At 47.1% G+C, this 18,147-nt stretch overlaps 1 protein-coding gene across 1 annotated transcript in view; it reads left to right on the top strand.

Moving 5' to 3' along the window:
• LOC137626063 (uncharacterized) overlaps nt 1-18,147 on the top strand; it is a 228,007-nt gene extending 209,860 nt beyond the window's left edge. The window contains exon 3 of the mRNA XM_068357142.1: nt 17,785-18,147. Coding sequence (XP_068213243.1) covers nt 17,785-17,957 — 173 coding nt within the window. The 3' untranslated portion in view covers nt 17,958-18,147. The remainder of the gene's footprint in view (nt 1-17,784) is intronic.

The following is an 18,147-nucleotide window of genomic DNA, read 5'->3' as shown; positions in this document are numbered from 1 at the left end:
GGGATGAAGGAAGCATATAGGGGTCCTACTTGTAAGTTAGGTTAGAAAGGCACACTATCTAACCTGTCCCTTATATGGTCCCTGAAGGCGAAAACACTTGCATCACAGTCAATAGTATTGTAAAATAATGCCACTATCTTAATAATTAAACCTAGGATCACTGAAATATATCATGCATGAACACTGATGTTAGGCGCTCTGGCCTAGGGGCTAGACTAGCAAGCTGGTATGGGGTCAGATGATGACCGATAACAAGGCGTCAAAACACGATATATAAAGTTCCTAGCTATGAAGACTAAATAACTAATAGTATCGAATAGTTAATGAGGCCGGAAAACGCTGTTGAGGCTAGCTAAATAAGGCATGCAAAACAACAGCGACGCCATAAAATGGCGGGTCCGGTCGAGGCACAGCTCTGCCACAAAACATCAAATATCTCGAAAAGTAAAAGTTACTTTATGGTCAGAGCTTATTTAAACAATACTGGAACCTTGTACTCAACTTTCCAGAAGAAGGCGAGGCCGAGGGTAGAGACATGGCTAAGATGCAAGTCGATAAAGTACGCACAGGGAAAAGTCCGACTAGTAAGGCAAGCTACTAAACGAAGGATGAGGACGGACGTGACGTCATTTAGCAATGGCGCCCGTTTGTTTACGTCTCGAGTACCAAAAGTAGCCACGAACGAGATTAGCTGTGGAACGGCTCCCCAGCTATTCTCCGCCCCTGCACATCGAAGTGTTAACTCTATGTAGGGTGTAGATAGCTATGTGGCGCGTTAATACATGCGTCCCCTGTTGATATACGATGTCTTAAAGGGAAACCTTTAGGATACTCGCTCCAGAAGTTAGAATTCTGTGATAACCTGTGGTTAAATTCTCTGGGAATATTTAGTAGTTATATACCCAAGGAAGCTACCAAAAAGGAACCTTCCATCAGGACGCCATGGCTTGAGCCCAAAAATAGATTTTTCGCTTCGCTCAAAATCCGTTTTTGAAACTAATAGAAAATATGATTACAAAAAAGTGACGGGTTTTCATAACTTTGTTACGGAGATAGTGAAAAATCAAATAAGGGAACCATTTCAGGAGAAGGTCTCTTAAGAACTATGCAATGGGTATGCTATTGAATTTAAAATGTAAGAAATCGTTGGAAGCAAGAGCTCAAATGAGTTGCGGACAAGTCCCTTGATAAACTTAACCATGCCTAATGTATAAATGATCTAGGAAAGAAATAGTATGATGAAAAGAGACCTCAATATTGTCTGACATTGACAATGCAGGGAGAGAAGTGGTGGACATTATGTTGGGCTAAGAAATTGTTTTGAAGAGAAAGGTAAATTATGATACAATGTTTGGCCAGATATTATGTTCTGTGGTCAATGAAAGCAAATACCATAAGTCAGAAAAGCTCTGAACAGTTTTGTCATGCAAACTCCGTTCAGCATAGAAACTCCAGACACGGTCAGACAAGCATTAAGACCACAGGACTAAGTGTGTATGATGGATCTCAAGGACGCATACTTCCAGGTCCTAATCTATCCATCTTCAAAGAAGTATAGTATCTAAGGATCATACTCAACAACAAGATATACCAGTTCAAGGTGCTGTGCTTCGGTCTTTCCACAGCACCTCAAGTCTTCACGAGAGTTTTGCCCTGATATCATCCTGGGCTCACAAAATCGGCATCCGTCTCCTTAGGTACCTGAATAACTGGCTGATACTAGCAGACTCGATGGCAACCTCTCCTCAGCACTGAGGCAAACTTTAGTATTTTGCTATGATCTGCGGGCTGGGGTAAATCTGAAGAAGTCATGACAACTTCAATTTCAAAGACTGGTATACTTTACATAGGTACGATCATCGACACCGACCAACAAAAAGTCTTCCCATCAGACAACAGGATAGTGAGGCTGAGGAAGGTAGCAGGGACATTCCTCAGGCCAGAAGAGCTCCCAGTACCTTCTCATTCTCCCTCCAGAATTGCTTTGCTATTCAGATCCATCTAAAGAAAGGTGGGGACCCCACATACTTCTCCACATGGCCTCACGCCTATGGTCAAAGTCCGAAGGGTACCAGTACATAAATCTCTTAGAGATGAGGGCAGCCTGCCTAGCCCTCCAGCGGTTCCTGGCGGGTCACTCTGTGGTGTTGATGAGCGACAACACCACAGTAGTGGCTTACAGCAACAGCAGTTCTCGTTTCCCTGTAGAAAAAATGTGTGTCGATTTAAGAGTCTTAATTGCGAAAACGTGGTAGTTATATTAATCAGGGTGTGTGTGTGTGTAACACAACCCAGGTTATAATTACTGTAATGCGATTCGCGCCTCGAACAAGGTGGTACCTTTTCGCAGCTTCTTTCTTATCTAGACCTCTGAACTTTGCTTGGTAAATGTTAATGTGATGAACCTCTCAAAATAGTCATGAATAAAATATTTAGACTAAGTTCTACTAAATAGAATTATGCCTACGTTTGATTGTGAAATTGTAGTGAAGGGAAAAAAGTATTTGACAAGAAACCAGACTTTTTATGGCAGAAAATAGTTATTTATAATGATGTTTTTGGGCTCAAGCCATGACGTCCTGATGGAAGGTTCCTTCAGTAGCTTCCTAGGGTATATTTAACTACAGTGGATATTCCCAGAGAATTAAACTAAAGGTTATCACAGAATTCTAACTTCTGGTGCGAGTACCCTAAAGGTTTCCCTCTAGGATATCGTATATCAACAGGGGACGCATGTATTAACACGCCACATAGCTATCTACACCCCATATAGAGTTAACACTTCGATATGGAAAGGTGGCTGAGTAACTGAGGAGCCGTTCCACAGTTACTCTCATCCGTGGCTGCTTTCCGTACTCGATACGTAAACAAACAGGCGCCATTGCTAAATGACGTCACGTCCGTCCACATCCTTCCGTCTGTAGCTTCTTTGCTAAGTCGGATTTTTCCCAAGTGCTTTCTTTATCAGCTTACATCGCCGTTATGTCGCTACCTTCAGCCTCGCCTTCTTCTGGAAAGTTGAGTACCAGGTCCCAGTATTGTTTGATAAGCTCTAGCCGTAAAGTAACATCTACTTTTCGTAAAATATTGTATTTTGTGGCAGCGCTGTGCCGATACCGGACGCGCCATTTTACGGTGCCGCTGTTCATGTTGCATCCTTTATTTAGTTAGCCAGAACAGCCTTCTCCGGTCATTTAACTAATTTATATTTATTAGTTATTTAGTCTTCATAGCTAGGGAATCTTTATATCGTGTTTTAGCGCTCATCAAACTCGGTCGCTGTTCGACCCCATACTAGATCGCTAGCTTAGCCCCTAGGCTGGACAGCCTAGTGCTTGTTTATATGCCTGATATATATTAGTATTCCTAAGTTAAGTTATGAAGATTGTGGTATTATTAAACATACTATTTACTGTGATGTAAGTGTTTTCGCCTTCAGGGACCATATAAGGGACAGTGTTGATTGTGTAGCCTATCATCCCCTCCTAACCTAATGTAGGAACCCTTATATGCTCCCTAATCCCCCTGCCTGCGGGCATTCCCTCTGGGTAGACTTGCTTTCCCTTCTATATAGGGGAATCTCTGCCTACCTTAAGGGAATGATCCCCCCTTAGGGTCGTGCCTGAGATTTTAGGAAAGGCCCTGCCCTTCCTCAGTTGCACTTGGTTGGGTTACTCCTTCCTCCCTGCAACTAGCGATGTGTCTTTCAGGCTTTCCTAGCCTAGGAGTTAGTCCTCCTACTGTAGGTTAAGCTCTGGGGGGTAGACTCTGTCTTATTATAGTTTGGGACGGTACATTAGTACCGTTCTTGATCTGGGCTACCTATCCTAGGTTAGGGAGCGTTCTCCTTTGCCTTGGTGGCCGCTCTCATGCAGAGTCTCCCTTTTTAGAAAGACCACTTCTTCTCCCTCCCTACCTATCCCTATGGTGTAGGCTTGCCTACACAACTCTGTCCTTAGTCCTACAACTCCTCCCTTGGGTGGAGTGGTAGGGCTAACTTGTTCTCCTGCTAGCTGGCCACTCTGGTACACTTACCCTTCATAGCGTTCTATGGGGGTGGTTGCCGGCGGCGGTCCTGCCGGCGGGGGATTCCCCCCTCTTTGAGTGCCCTCTATCCCTCCCTTGGGTTACCACAGGCACCCGGCCACCTGCCAGCTCCCTGCCGCCGGATGTTAGGAGTATCCACTCCTATCATGAGTGCACTCTCTCCGGAGGGATGCCGGAGGGGTATAGGATTTTACCCCTTCCATCCCTCCTTACCTTTCTCTCTTTCTATCCTGGTGCCGGTCCCTTGCCGTCTCTACTGCCGGCGATAACCGCCACTACCTCAGGTGACATTCTTTCATAAGATGCCTCCCCCCTCTAAGACGTCAGCCTTCCGTGTGCCGGAGGCTGCCGCCTTCCGTCGACACACTGCCGACGTCCCCCCCCCCCCTGTGGTATCATGTAGTCCCATGTAGCTATGAATAAAGGGCAGTCTCTACCTAGCACCCAAGCCATCAAGACCTGTCTTTTAATCACTGCAACCTCTTGCATATTATATCATGGTGGCAGCGTGGTAACGCAACCCACGCCATTCCATCAACAAACCCGGACCATAGAGACACTTTACATACCTCTCCTGTCCGTAATAACTGAGAAGAGGACTCATAATCAGCCCAAGTTTATTACCAGCGGCCGCAGATGACGCCATTTTCACCCAACGGCAACTGAACAAAGACTGTCATACCGGCCCAGATAACAACCGTACATAACTTATATCGTCAGAATATGGCATAGAATGGACATTAGTGCACCGTGATTACAGTGAGAATAGTGAAGAAAGTTGTGAATAGATTACTTACAAGTATTTTGGCCATTGTTATCCGCGCACTACTTCACAAAATGAGCCAAACAACGACGTACATTCAGCAGTGTAAACAAAACTGAAAACAGTGCCGACTACCAGTGACAAATTTTTGTAGTGATTTCCATACTCTTATTATGTCTCTTTTTGTGAACCGTAAACTGTGTTATTAATCCAATCACTATCTATCTATTGTGTAACACTCGAAACCAAATCCAATCATGGCCCAGCCTAAATGCCCAAGTATGGACTGGGCTCACCAGCCCCTGGCCGAGTCATTTCGTGCATTCAAGGCGCGCATGAACTTATACCTCGAAGACCAGGAAGTCACAGACCCGGGCAAGCAAGCAACTAAAATCAAAATTGCCCTCGGCGATGAGGGCATGAGGCGTATCTTGGCAAGCGGCCTCACTGAACAGGAGCAACGTGTGCCGCAGAACATATGGAGGCTTATTGAAAGTGAGGTTGATGCAACGGTCAAAATAAATTTCCGAGTTCACCGCCTCGAATTTGCAAATACCAAACAGAAACCTGCTGAAACAATCAGTCAATTCCTGGCCAGACTCCGTGAAAAAGCGACAAAGTGCGAGTTTGAAGACAGAGAACTCAACGAACGACTTATCGAAATGACCATACTACGAACACAATTCGAAGAATTTCGGAAAGAACTCCTAACTAAACCGAAGGGCTATGCTGTGAGCAACGTTCTAGAGAGAGGTCGGGAATACGAGGCCATTGCGGCCTCCACGGCATCATTACGCTCCATACAGATGAGCTCTGAGAACACAAGTACAAGCCATACCAACGTGGATGCAATTCGAAGGGAAAGCAACGAGCCACGGAACAAACTACAAACCACGGACAACCCCTGCTGGAACTGTGGGCTTAGCCATCCCATAAGGTCATGCCCCGCTTACAATGACAGATGCAGTGGTTGTGGCATCAAGGGGCACTGGAAAAAGATGTGCCGCAAAACTGATGGAGGCAGAACAATGCCAGGAGACAACATGCAACAGACACAACGTCAGAGCAAGACAAGAGGGCGCTCCTACCGACGGCCGAATCGGGCTCCTAACCACAGGCAACACGAAGTCATGGTTAATGAAACCCTAATCTTGATGAAGAAACAGATTATATGCCAAACTTCGACATGATAACGATATCCGACATAGGAGTGGCACTGAAACGAGAAGCATTCTCAAAGCTCATGGTCAAGCATGAAAACCCCCCAGCCTATGGGCCCCTGAAACTCAAAATCGACACAGGTTCCGGTGGCAATACGCTGCCCTTGCGGACATACAAGCAAATGTTTGGTGATGCACCCACCAGCCTCGTACTATCCCCAGAACCATCAGTAAGACTAACATCATACAGTGGTGACAATATTCCCTGCCTAGGGTCACTACTGCTCAGCGTCCGCAAACTCAGCAACCCAGCATTCTCGCAAGAAAAGTTCTTCGTGGTTGATGTGTCTGGTCCAGCCATACTTGGCCTTCCCTCATGCCAAAAACTCGGTATTGTGGATATCAATGTCAACGACGTTACTGGAATACCTGAGCAACCAAGCCAACAAGGACCTATTAGGTCAGTCGAACAACTAAAAGCACAATTCCCAGCACAGTTTGACTGTATCGGCAAACTAAAAGAGCCCGCGATGCTCCACCTCAAGGATGACGCGATACCTTTCTGTGATCCGCCCCGTAAGGTGAGTATCCACCTGAAGCCCCGCATCAAGTCCGAGCTTGACACTATGGAGAAAGAGGGGGTTATCAGACACGTAACGGCACACACAGCCTGGTGTAGTAGCCTTGTGTATGTCACAAAACCCGATGGAAGCCTACGGATCTGCCTGGACCCCAAGCGGCTCAACCAAAACCTCAAAAGATGTCCCCACAAGATTCCCACTCTAGAAGAGATCAACCCGGTATTCTCCAAAGCGAAAGTGTTCTCCAAGCTAGACGCCAAAGCAGGCTACTGGAGTATACCGCTACACGAGGACTCACAACTACTGACAACGTTCCGAACACCACACGGCCGGTATTGTTGGACAAGGCTACCATTCGGGCTGAATGTAAGCCAGGACATATTTCAAGCCAGGATGGACTCCATCATCGAGAATCTCCCAGGTGTTGTTGGCATCGCTGATGACGTGGCAATATGTGGGAAAGACCAGTCGGAACACAGCAAAAACCTGATGGGTTCATGCAGCGTGCAGCCCAACACGGACTCAGCCTAAACTCGAAGAAATGCTCCATTTCAAAACCAGAAATAGAGTTTTTCGGAACACGCTATACCAGCAAGGGCATGATGCCAGACCCGTCAAAGGTACACGACCTTCATAGCATGCCGTCACCCTCCAATAAAGAGGAACTACAGAGATTTCTGGGAGTAATGACTTACCTCAGCCCCTATGTACCACATTACTCAGCTCAGTCACAAAGACTTCGAGATCTGATCAAGGAAGATGTGCCCTTCCAATGGGAAGAAGACCATGAATCCACCTATCAACACCTGAAACGCCAAATAGCACTATCAAGCACGCTGTCTTACTATGACCCAACTCGACCCGTGACTCTTGAAGTCGATGCATCGCAAAAAGGCCTCGGGGCGGCCCTTATCCAAGACGGGAAGGTAATAGCCTTCGCCAGCAAAGCCCTGACACCAACGCAGGCAAATTACAGCAATATCGAGCGAGAGGCCCTTGGACTAGTACACGGTGTGCAACGATTTCATACCTACCTATACGGAAGAGACTTCGAAGCTGTCACTAACCACAAACCCCTCGTTAATATCTGGGAGAAGCCACTTATCAGTGCCCCACCTAGACTACAACGTCTCTCCTTGAAACTGCAGGGGTATGACATGAGGGTCAAGTACAAGTAAGGACGAACCCTTGTACTCTCCGACGCCCTATCACGCCTTCCTAACCCACAAAATGACAAGGAAATCCCTTTGGATACACGAGTGGACGGACTGGAACTAGATGACATCGACGTGATATCAGTTGCACTCATAAAATTTGGTCCCCAGATTTTGGAAGAGGTCCGCCATAGGTCTGACACCGACCCAGTGCTGCGCACTCTCAAGCATACTATCATCGAGGGTTGGCCTACCTCAGTAAAAGGCTGTCACCCCGATATCCGCCAGTTTTTCTCATACAGAGAATGCCTTGCCGTGGAAGACGGAGTCATATTCAAAGGGCGACAAGTTATCATCCCCAAAGAGGTCAGAGGCCGGGTATTGGACCAGCTCCACCGGTCCCACCAAGGGATCACAAAAACACAAGCCCTGGCACGGGAGAGTGTATTCTGGCCCAACATTGCAAAGGATATAGAGGACAAGGTCAGGGCATGTGACATATGCCAAAAGTACCAGCCCCAGCAAAGTCCTAGTGAAACCACGCATCATGACATCCCCCCAATGCCCTGGTTCAAAGTCGCTTCGGACATCTTCCAAATTGGCCACAAGACATATCTGATCACAACTGATTATTTCACAAAATTCCCGATAGTCACCGAACTAAAAAACCTGTCATCTGAAAGTGTGGCCAACCACCTCAAATTCCTGTGTTCGCTGTTCGGATGCCCCAAAACCCTGGTCTCAGACAACGGACCTCACTACACGGGAGTAGCCATGAGGGACTTCACAAAAGCCTGGGGTATTGAGCACATCACATCAAGCCCACATTACCCTCAGTCCAATGGCCTCGCGGAGCGCGCAGTTGGAACATGCAAGGCGATTATCAAAAAATGCCTTGAGACAAGCGGTGATATGCATACTGCATTACTCCACTTACGGGCCACCCCGATCGACAATAAGACAACCAGCCCCGCAGAGCTCATGTTTGGTCGCCATGTGACCACTGACCTACCAGGCAGATACGAACCACATCTCGCACACATCACGACCCGCAACCACCTCCAGGACCGCCTAGGACCAAATCGGACACAACGGCACTTCACAGACCTCCAACCCGAACAACCAGTCCGAATATTCGACAAGGCCTGCCACACATGGGTGCCAGGCAGAGTGGTACGTAAGTCAGAAGAACCCCAATCATACATTGTGGAAGCCCAAAACGGAGCGTGTCTCAGGAGGAACCGGTCCCACATCCGTCCGACACCGCTCGCGACAAACACAGAACCGCCCAACACCCGGCAGCAGGCTCCAACATCATCAGCACAGCCTCCACCACAACCCGCCGATATATCGCTGCCGCCACCTAGTGAGACCGAAATAACCCACCAAAGACCCGCAACTAGTGATAACTCTACAGACCCGACAGCGGTGTATACCAAGTCAGGCCAGCTGGTGAAAACCCCATCCAGATATATTGAAAGTAACGCAGTCACATACCGTAAATTCCCATAAAGTGTTAAGTTAAATAATAATAATATACAACTCCCCCCCTCGTTTCATGACCGAAAATTCTGAGAGGTCGTTACCAGAGTTTGAAACTCAAGAAAAGTTATCAGTCTCAGGACTGATAAGTGATTCAGAATAATGAATTTTATTTGAAAATTTACGAGTCTCGGACTGGAGAACAGGCTCCATTTCGAACACTCGTTACATGTGTATCAGGTTTCCATTTTGTTTTAATATATTTTGGGTGTTGTTGTTCTTTGCATCAAAAAAAAAAAAAAAATTATAATTTGCCATTTATTTTCATATTTATGACTGCCCTGCTGTAACCAACACTATTCTGACCAAAGTCTGCAAAGATAATAGCTATTATGTTTATATTATTATCCACAATCACAAATTGTACTATGCATGTTTATTGTGAAGGGATGAAAACAATGGAATACGTTTGAATATGGAACTTTCTTCGTTTATTTCTTTGTACTTATATGCCAGATTAGTTATTATGTGTAATCAATTCTTTGTATGTGATAAGGGGGATGTGGTATCATGTAGTCCCATGTAGCTATGAATAAAGGGCAGTCTCTACCTAGCACCCAAGCCATCAAGACCTGTCTTTTAATCACTGCAACCTCTTGCATATTATATCACCCCCCCCTCATTTTACCTAGTAACAGCCGGCCGACTTTCGGAGTCTGCCACCCGCATGCCGGCATTGATTGCCGGCAATCTAGGTATACAACCATATACATATCTATCTTATGAATTGATCTAAGGCTCACCATGCCGTCAGCCTTCGGCTGCCGGAGCCGCCGCCCCCTGCCGACGACTCTCCGCTGTGCCGGCGGTCGCCATTATGGTATTATCCTTATAGATGCTCAGTGTGTCTGTCTTGATGCCTTCCACCCTGCAGGACCGGCCTCCGGTGTTCCGTCGGTCTGCCGGCACCCTCATGAGACGTTAAGGGACATGTACCCCTTCCCTGGCTGCCGGCAACATGCCGACAGTCAATATGTTGCAGCCAGATGGCTTGGCCACTTCCATATAGGTATTGTCTTACCACCCAAGATTGTGGCTATGCTGTTTGATTGCACATTACAATAATTCCAGCATATTCTGTGTATCTTAGTGCAGTCGATTGCCGGAACCTACATTTAATAAGGGTTTTATCCTATTTCCCCTCTCCCCCAGGGATCTGAGTGGTCTCAGACCCTATTACACTCTGTGGACAATTCCTGTAAAAAGCCTAGCTTGGCTCATCCATACGGATTTCCCTCATTGTGACCTTCGGGTACAAAGGAATTGTCTACGGATAAGGTTACGGTAACCGGCTGGGCAGGATTCACAAGTATGTGTCTATCTACTTCCTTTCCCGCTCATTAATCTTAAACATTAATATGTTCTAATAATTAAGTTATTCTTAACTTTAGATTAAGTTATCCTTAATTTTAGAGTAATGTAAGTCATTCTTATGCCTTCCATGTACTCATGATCTCTTTCTTTTACAGGAGGAGTATTTGAAGTGTGAGAGTAACTTCTGCGGGGTGAAGCGCCCGGACTTCTACGGGCACAAGGCGTGTCGGACCCACGCCCCCTGCGCCGCCAAGAAAGGCGACTTGAAGTATTGGGACCCGCAGAACTGTACAGTCTGCAAAAGTCTTCTTGTCGAGGTGTTCGACGATCCTCCTACTGCGGAGGCAAGGGACATTGCTAGGGAGAAGCTACGCAAATGGGTGCGTGGCTTCCAGAAGAACGCCACTGGACCGTACCTTCCCAACGAAGACTTGAGGGCCTTGCTTTTCCCAAAAGCATCCAAAGATTCAGTGGTCCCCCATGATCAGATCCCCACCGTCCAGATCGTTGTGGAACCTGACGTAGTCGTGGCACAGTCCATGCGTGAGTGCCATCTTGATTCCGACAACGTGGAACGTATGTCGGAAGTGTCGGAAGAGATGGAGAAGAACCTCATGGGTGAGGAGCTCGACTATGAGGAAGATCAGGTGGAATACCCTGATTCGGAGACCGAGGTCGCTCCTGCTCCCCCAGCAACTCCTGCACCGTCCGAGGAACCTGTTCCTTTGACTTCTGCCACCCCGGACCCTCTTCCATCGGCCACTCAAGAGGTGTTCAAAATGCTTGAAGCCCTCATGGACAAGAAGCTGCGAGAGACTCAGGAGCAATTCCGGACGACTCTCGTCGGCTTCAAACAACCGAAAAGGATTTCGGTTAAGGACCTCCCCACCTACTTGGAAGCTAACCCATGGAGATACGCCGAGCATATGCCAATTACAACTGGCCAGATTTACATCAGTGAAAGGGTTGGCTCTATTTTGCTGGAAGAAGTGGAGTTCTTCCCAAATTTCGAGGCTTATCCGGACTGTTACGTCCGACTCAGGTCCGAACCAGCCTCAAAGGAAGAGACCTAACCAAAAGAAGTTATTGCGTTCGATCTCGCGAAGGCCCAAGCTATGTTAGCTCAGGCGGTGAAGAGTCGGGGTTTCACTAACTCCAAGATGCCGGCGCTTAGTAAGAAGCATCCAACCTTCGTTGCGCCAAATACTGCAACCTTCCCCTTCATCGAAAAGGCCTTCACAGCGGTCATAAAGGCAGTGGAGGAAGGGAAACCTTGTCCTGCACTGGAGGAGTGCAGACCCTTCTCCATTACTCTTCCCCCCGATAATAGGCACTGGAAAGACATCCAGTCGACCTTCACGGTAGGAAAACTGGAGCCTGATGTAGCCGGTCGTCAATTCAATGAGGACCTCCCAAAGCTGAACGATCACCTCCTTCGTAGGGAACAGGATACGAAGGAGAGACTCGCCGCTTCGCTGTCCCATCAGGTACAGCTCAAACTCATGGCTGGGGATACCAGAGTCCCGGACTTTTATATGGTCCTCGCTAAGTCGCACCTGGCGACTGTAACAAAGGACCTATATAGTTTCACTAGGGCTCGCAGAGCCTGTCGAGAATTCGTGTTCGCTAACGCAATGGTGAAACACGAACCCCGGAGGCTGATTTCCTCCAATACCTGGGGCAAGTATCTCTTCTCATCTACCTTGGTGAGAGAGATAGTGGACAAAGCTGCCACGGAGAATAGGAACCTTCTCCATAAGTGGGGCATGTCCCGAAAGAGGAAGTCCTCTCAGGATGATGGCCCTCAGCCTAAGAGGAAAGCCTCGAAGCCCAGACCCCAGCAACGTCAACCGAGACGACAGTTTCCGGGTCCCGCTACTCCCCAAGTGGCTACGCAGCCGCAACAGACCTTTCAGTTGGTCCCCCAACCGGTGGTGTCGCAGTCGCCGGTCTTCACCCCTGCATACGAGCAACACTCGACTACCTTTCGTCCCAGAGGTAGGGGCTCAGGCAGAGGTTCCGGCAGAGATTCTTCTCGCCGTCCCTCCAGAGGAAGAGGAGGAAGGGGAGCTAGCAGCTGAAGTGGCAAACCCTCGGGACACCAGAAGCAATGAAGTGCTTCCGGTGGGAGGAAGATTCCGCCAATTCCAGGATCATTGGACCTTTGATCCATGGGCACACAGCATCGTCAAGAAGGGTCTGGGCTGGAGCTGGACTCAACCACCCCCAGCCTTCCAGCAATTCTTCCAACAGTCAACCCCCCTCCTGGAAGAATATGTCCTGGAACTCTTGAACACGAAGGTGATCAGGAGGGTAAAGTCAACCAGGTTCCAAGGGAGACTCTTTTGCGTTCCCAAGAAAGACTCCGACAAACTCAGAGTCATTTTCACCGGTCTTCACCCCTGCATACAAGCAACACTTGACTACCTTTCGTCCCAGAGGTAGGGGCTCAGGCAGAGGTTCCGGCAGAGATTCTTCTCTCTGTCCCTCCAGAGGCAGAGGAGGAAGGGGAGCTAGCGGCCGAGGTGGCAAACCCTCGGGACACCAGAAGCAATGAAGTGCTTCCGGTGGGAGGAAGATTCCGCCAATTCCAGGATAGTTGGACCTTCGATCCCTGGGCACACAGCATCGTCAAGAAGGGACTGGGCTGGAGCTGGACTCAACCACCCCCAGCCTTCCAGCAATTCTTCCAACAGTTAATCCCCCTCCTGGAAGAATATGTCCTGGAACTCTTGAACACGAAGGTGATCAGGAGGGTAAAGTCTACCAGGTTCCAAGGGAGACTCTTTTGCGTTCCCAAGAAAGACTCGGACAAACTCAGAGTCATTCTAGACTTATCCCCTCTCAACAAGTTCATTGCGAACAACAAATTCAAGATGCTGACTCTGCAACAAATAAGGACCCTTCTGCCTCAAAGGGCCTACACGGTCTCCATAGACCTGGCGGATGCCTACTGGCACATCCCAATGAATCATTACTCTTCCTCCTACCTAGGATTTCGACTCCAAAGGAAAAGTTACGCCTTCAGGGCCATGCCCTTCGGGCTCAACGTGGCTCCACGGATCTTCACCAAGCTGGCAGACACAATCGTCCAACAGCTACGTCTTCAGGGCGTCCAAGTGATGGCCTACCTAGACGACTGGCTAGTCTGGTCGACATCGCCCGAAGATTGTGTGAGAGCCTACAACAAAGTCACCCAGTTCCTAGAGCATCTGGGCTTCAAGATGAACGCTGAGAAATCTCGCCTCTCTCCAGCTCAGAAGTTCCAATGGTTGGGAATCCATTGGGATCTTCAGTCACACCGCCTTTCCATCCCACAGAAGAAAAGGAAGGAAATAGCAGGGTCTGTCAGAAGGCTTCTGAAATCCAAACGGATCTCAAGACGACAGCAGGAACAAGTCCTCGGCTCTCTACAGTTCGCCTGTGTGACAAACACAGTGCTTTGCGCACAGCTAAAGGATGCCGCGGGAGTCTGGAGACTTTTCGCATCCATCGCTCGAAGAGACCTCAAGAGACGGCTTCCAAACAGACTTCGCCTACTCTTAAAGCCGTGGTCAGAAGCAAGGACCCTGAAAAGGTCCATTCCTCTTCAACACCCGCCTCCATCGATCAACATCCACACAGATGCTTCACTGGAGGGTTGGGGAGGTCACTCCCACCAACAACAGGTTCAAGGAACATGGTCTCCCCTTATTCAAGACGTTTCACATCAACATCTTGGAGGCCTCCCTTGATCCACATTCGTCTGACTCTGGACAACTCTGTGGTAGTCAGATGTCTCAATTGTCAGGGCTCGAGATCGCCCCAGATAAATCAGGTATTTTTTCCGATCTTTCGTTTGGCAGAACGGAAAAAATGGCACCTGTCTGCAGTTCACCTACAAGGATTCCGCAACGTGACGGCGGACGCTCTATCGAGAACAAGCCCAATAGAGTCGGAATGGTCTCTAGACGCAAGGTCATTCTCCTTCATCTCTCACTAAGTCCCGGAACTTCAGATCGATCTCCTCGCGACGAGTGACAACAATCAACTTCCTCGATATGTGGCTCCGTACGAGGACCCCAAGGCAGAAGCAGTGGATGCCATGTCACTGGATTGGAACAGATGGTCCAGGACCAGATATACCTGTTCCCCCCTCCCAACTTTCTGCGTAAAGTCCTCTCCAAACTGAGAACCTTCAAAGGGACAGCGGCCCTAGTGGCTCCCAAGTGGCCCCGGAGCAATTGGTACCCCCTGGTCCTGGAGCTGCAGCCCACGCTGATTCCCCTACCGGGTCCAGTTCTCTCGCAACAAGTACAGAAGTCGACTGTCTTCGCTTCATCACTGAAAGTCAGGGACCTTCATCTCATGATTTTCTCTCCTTAGCCGCAAAGAAAAGGTTTGGGATCTCGAAGAAAAGCTTAGACCTCCTCGAGGAGTACAAGACTGAATCTACCAGACGGCAATACGAATCTTCCTGGAGAAAGTGGGTTTCATTCGTCAAGGCAAAAAATCCTACGGAAATCACCATTGATTTTTGTATGTCCTTCTTTATTCACCTTCATGGACAAGGCTTAGCGGCCAACACGATTTCCACCTGTAAATCGGCCCTGACTAGACCACTCCTATACGCCTTCCAGATTGATCTGTCCAGTGATATCTTCAATAAACTGCCAAAGGCATGCGCTAGACTACGCCCAGCACCCCCTCCAAAACCTATCTCCTGGTCCCTGGACAAGGTGCTCCATTTTGCCTCTAACCTGGACAACGATTCGTGCCCTCTAAAAGACTTGAATCAAAAAGTTATCTTCCTTTTTGCTCTCGCCTCGGGAGCCTGAGTCAGTGAAATAGTGGTATTATCTAGAGAAGAGGGTCATATCCTGTTCGCAGAGACAGGAGAGCTTACCCTCTTCCCCGACCCGACGTTTCTCGCTAAGAATGAACTACCCATCAAGAGATGGGGCCCTTGGAGAATCTGCCCCCTGAAGGAAGATGTCTCTCTATGCCCAGTGGAGAGTCTTAAGGTCTGTCTTCGAAGAACTTCAGACTTCGGTGGAGGACAACTCTTCAAAGGAGAAACATCGGGTAGCGACCTGTCACTGAAACAACTAAGAGCGAAAATCACCTACTTCATTCCCAGAGCGGATCCTGACAGTACACCCGCAGGTCACGATCCTAGAAATGTCGCTTCTTCTCTGAACTTCTTCCAGAGTATGGATTTCAAAAGCCTCAAGGGCTTTACAGGCTGGAAATCATCGCGCGTTTTCTTCAAGCACTACGCAAAACAAGTGCACGAAGTGAAGCATTTCGTGGTAGCTGCAGGTAGTGTTATGAAACCTGCTGTTTAACTCTGCATAGAACAGTGAGTTACTTGGGACTTTAACTCTACGGGTGCCTGTGTTGACCCTTTCGTGATACATAGTGATTTTATGGACACTTAATGTTTCTAATAGATTGTTCTTACCAAGGTGAAATGTCATAGACTTTACATGAGTGCCACATGCCCTAGGGCATGATGTGTTTCCTTTGAATTTTTACAAAAGACTGGCGTTCCTCTGGAACTTGTGTTTTTAAAAGTGAATTTTCCTTTCAGATTCAAGATTAAAGTCTTTATTTTCTATGTACATTATTCTTTTATTATTGTAAATAAAATCTATATTCATTATTGTAATTACTGCCATAATGATCTGCAATCCTAGAAATAAAATGTCTATTTTATTCCATGTGCGTCTCTCTTCGCTCCTATTCTTTATCAAGAAATATACGATTGTTATAGTTTCATTTACCCCCTTTCCCTGAAGAACAAGAAAGAATAATATAAGTAATTATGTTATATGCTCACTCATGCCTTGATAATCTTCCTATTCGAATATTAACCTTTGCCCTGTCTCCGAGACCAGACCGATCTCTCCCCCAGGGGGAGAAGTAAATGTTATTTACTTACCTATGCTTGATAATATTCCTACCCGAATATTAACCTTTGTCTTGTCTCCGAGTCCAGCGTGAACTCTCCGCAGGGTGAGTAGCTCTTCAATAATCGCTTCGAGATGTTCCTATTGTCCACCAGGACTTCCCTGCCAGGGGGGCAGGAAGCTAGTTCATCATAGAATCTCTGGTAAGGACATGTTCTATAATACTGTTCGAAGCCCTTGGCACTTGGATTAAAAGGGGAAAAATTCCACGATACATCAATTCTCTGGTACAATTCCATCGTCATGGCTTGAGCCCAAAAAACGGATTTTGAGCGAAGCGAAAAATCTATTTTTGGGTGAGATAGCCATGACGTCCTGATGGACCCTCCCGTCTATTCTAGTTCAGCCTTTCAGGCCCCTCCCTGACCTGCTGTATCATGGAGATTAGCAGAAGCTGAGCTCAGGATGAGGACGGACGTGACGTCATTTAGCAATGGCGCCCGTTTGTTTACGTCTCGAGTACGAAAAGCAGCCACGGATGAGAGTAACTGTGGAACGGCTCCTCAGTTACTCAGCCACCTTTCCATATCGAAGTGTTAACTCTATATGGGGTGTAGATAGCTATGTGGCGTGTTAATACATGCGTCCCCTGTTGATATACGATATCCTAGAGGGAAAACTTTAGGGTACTCGCACCAGAAGTTAGAATTCTGTGATAACCTTTAGTTTAATTCTCTGGGAATATCCACTGTAGTTGAATATACCCTAGGAAGCTACTGAAGGAACCTTCCATCAGGACGTCATGGCTATCTCACCCAAAAATAGATTTTTCGCTTCGCTCAAAATCCGTTATTGTAATGCGTTGTTATGATAGTCAATTCTATTTCTTTGAATGGTTTACACTATTGAAAATGGTATGGAATTGCAAAATGTTTACACACATCACACACACACACACACACACAGATACACAGATTGCCAGGCCCTTATTTCCTTATTACAGTATCTCAGATAGTCAGTCATAGCCCCCCCCCCTCTAAAAAAAAAGAAAAAAAAATACTCTACTTATGAAAATATGGACTTTTGACATCTATTTCAATTGTTGCATAGCACCGAATGTAGGCTATCAATTAAACGCAACACAGATCCATTAAAAATGCAGTTGTTTGGCATAAAATTCTAATTGATAAAATATGTTCTCAACGCATTTAATTACTCTCTCTCTCTCTCTCTCTCTCTCTCTCTCTCTCTCTCTCTCTCTCTCTCTCTCTCTCTCTCTCTCTCTCTCTCAGGTTTGATGGCTGACTATCCTCTCTTTATGTTCTTTCACAGGTGAAGATACGATGAATCGGATGGTTGACTCTGACGGTTACATTTATTCAGGCAACATCATCCTCAAGCAATACTGGGAATACGGTTCTCGCTTGCGGGCGTACTACGATCCCATGAGAGCCTTGAGGAAACTTCTGATAGGTTCAGAAGCTGTCGAAAAAACGGACGAATAGCTTTGCAAGAGACATTTCGTCAATTAAAACGTCACATAATACCTTCAAGATTTCAATTATTACATACAATTTTGAGATACATCGAACACTGAAATGTGGAAAAGTAGTATTTCAGCTTTTAATTAAAAAAAATGTGATGGAGCCTCTCTAAATATAAGTTAGTATCATAGAATTTGACATTAACAGGAAG

This window comes from Palaemon carinicauda, chromosome 33 (genome assembly GCF_036898095.1).
Source record: "Palaemon carinicauda isolate YSFRI2023 chromosome 33, ASM3689809v2, whole genome shotgun sequence".
Classification (NCBI taxonomy): domain Eukaryota; kingdom Metazoa; phylum Arthropoda; class Malacostraca; order Decapoda; family Palaemonidae; genus Palaemon; species Palaemon carinicauda.
The sequence above is the reverse complement of the archived record's forward strand: the minus strand, read 5'-3'. Positions and strand labels throughout refer to the sequence as shown.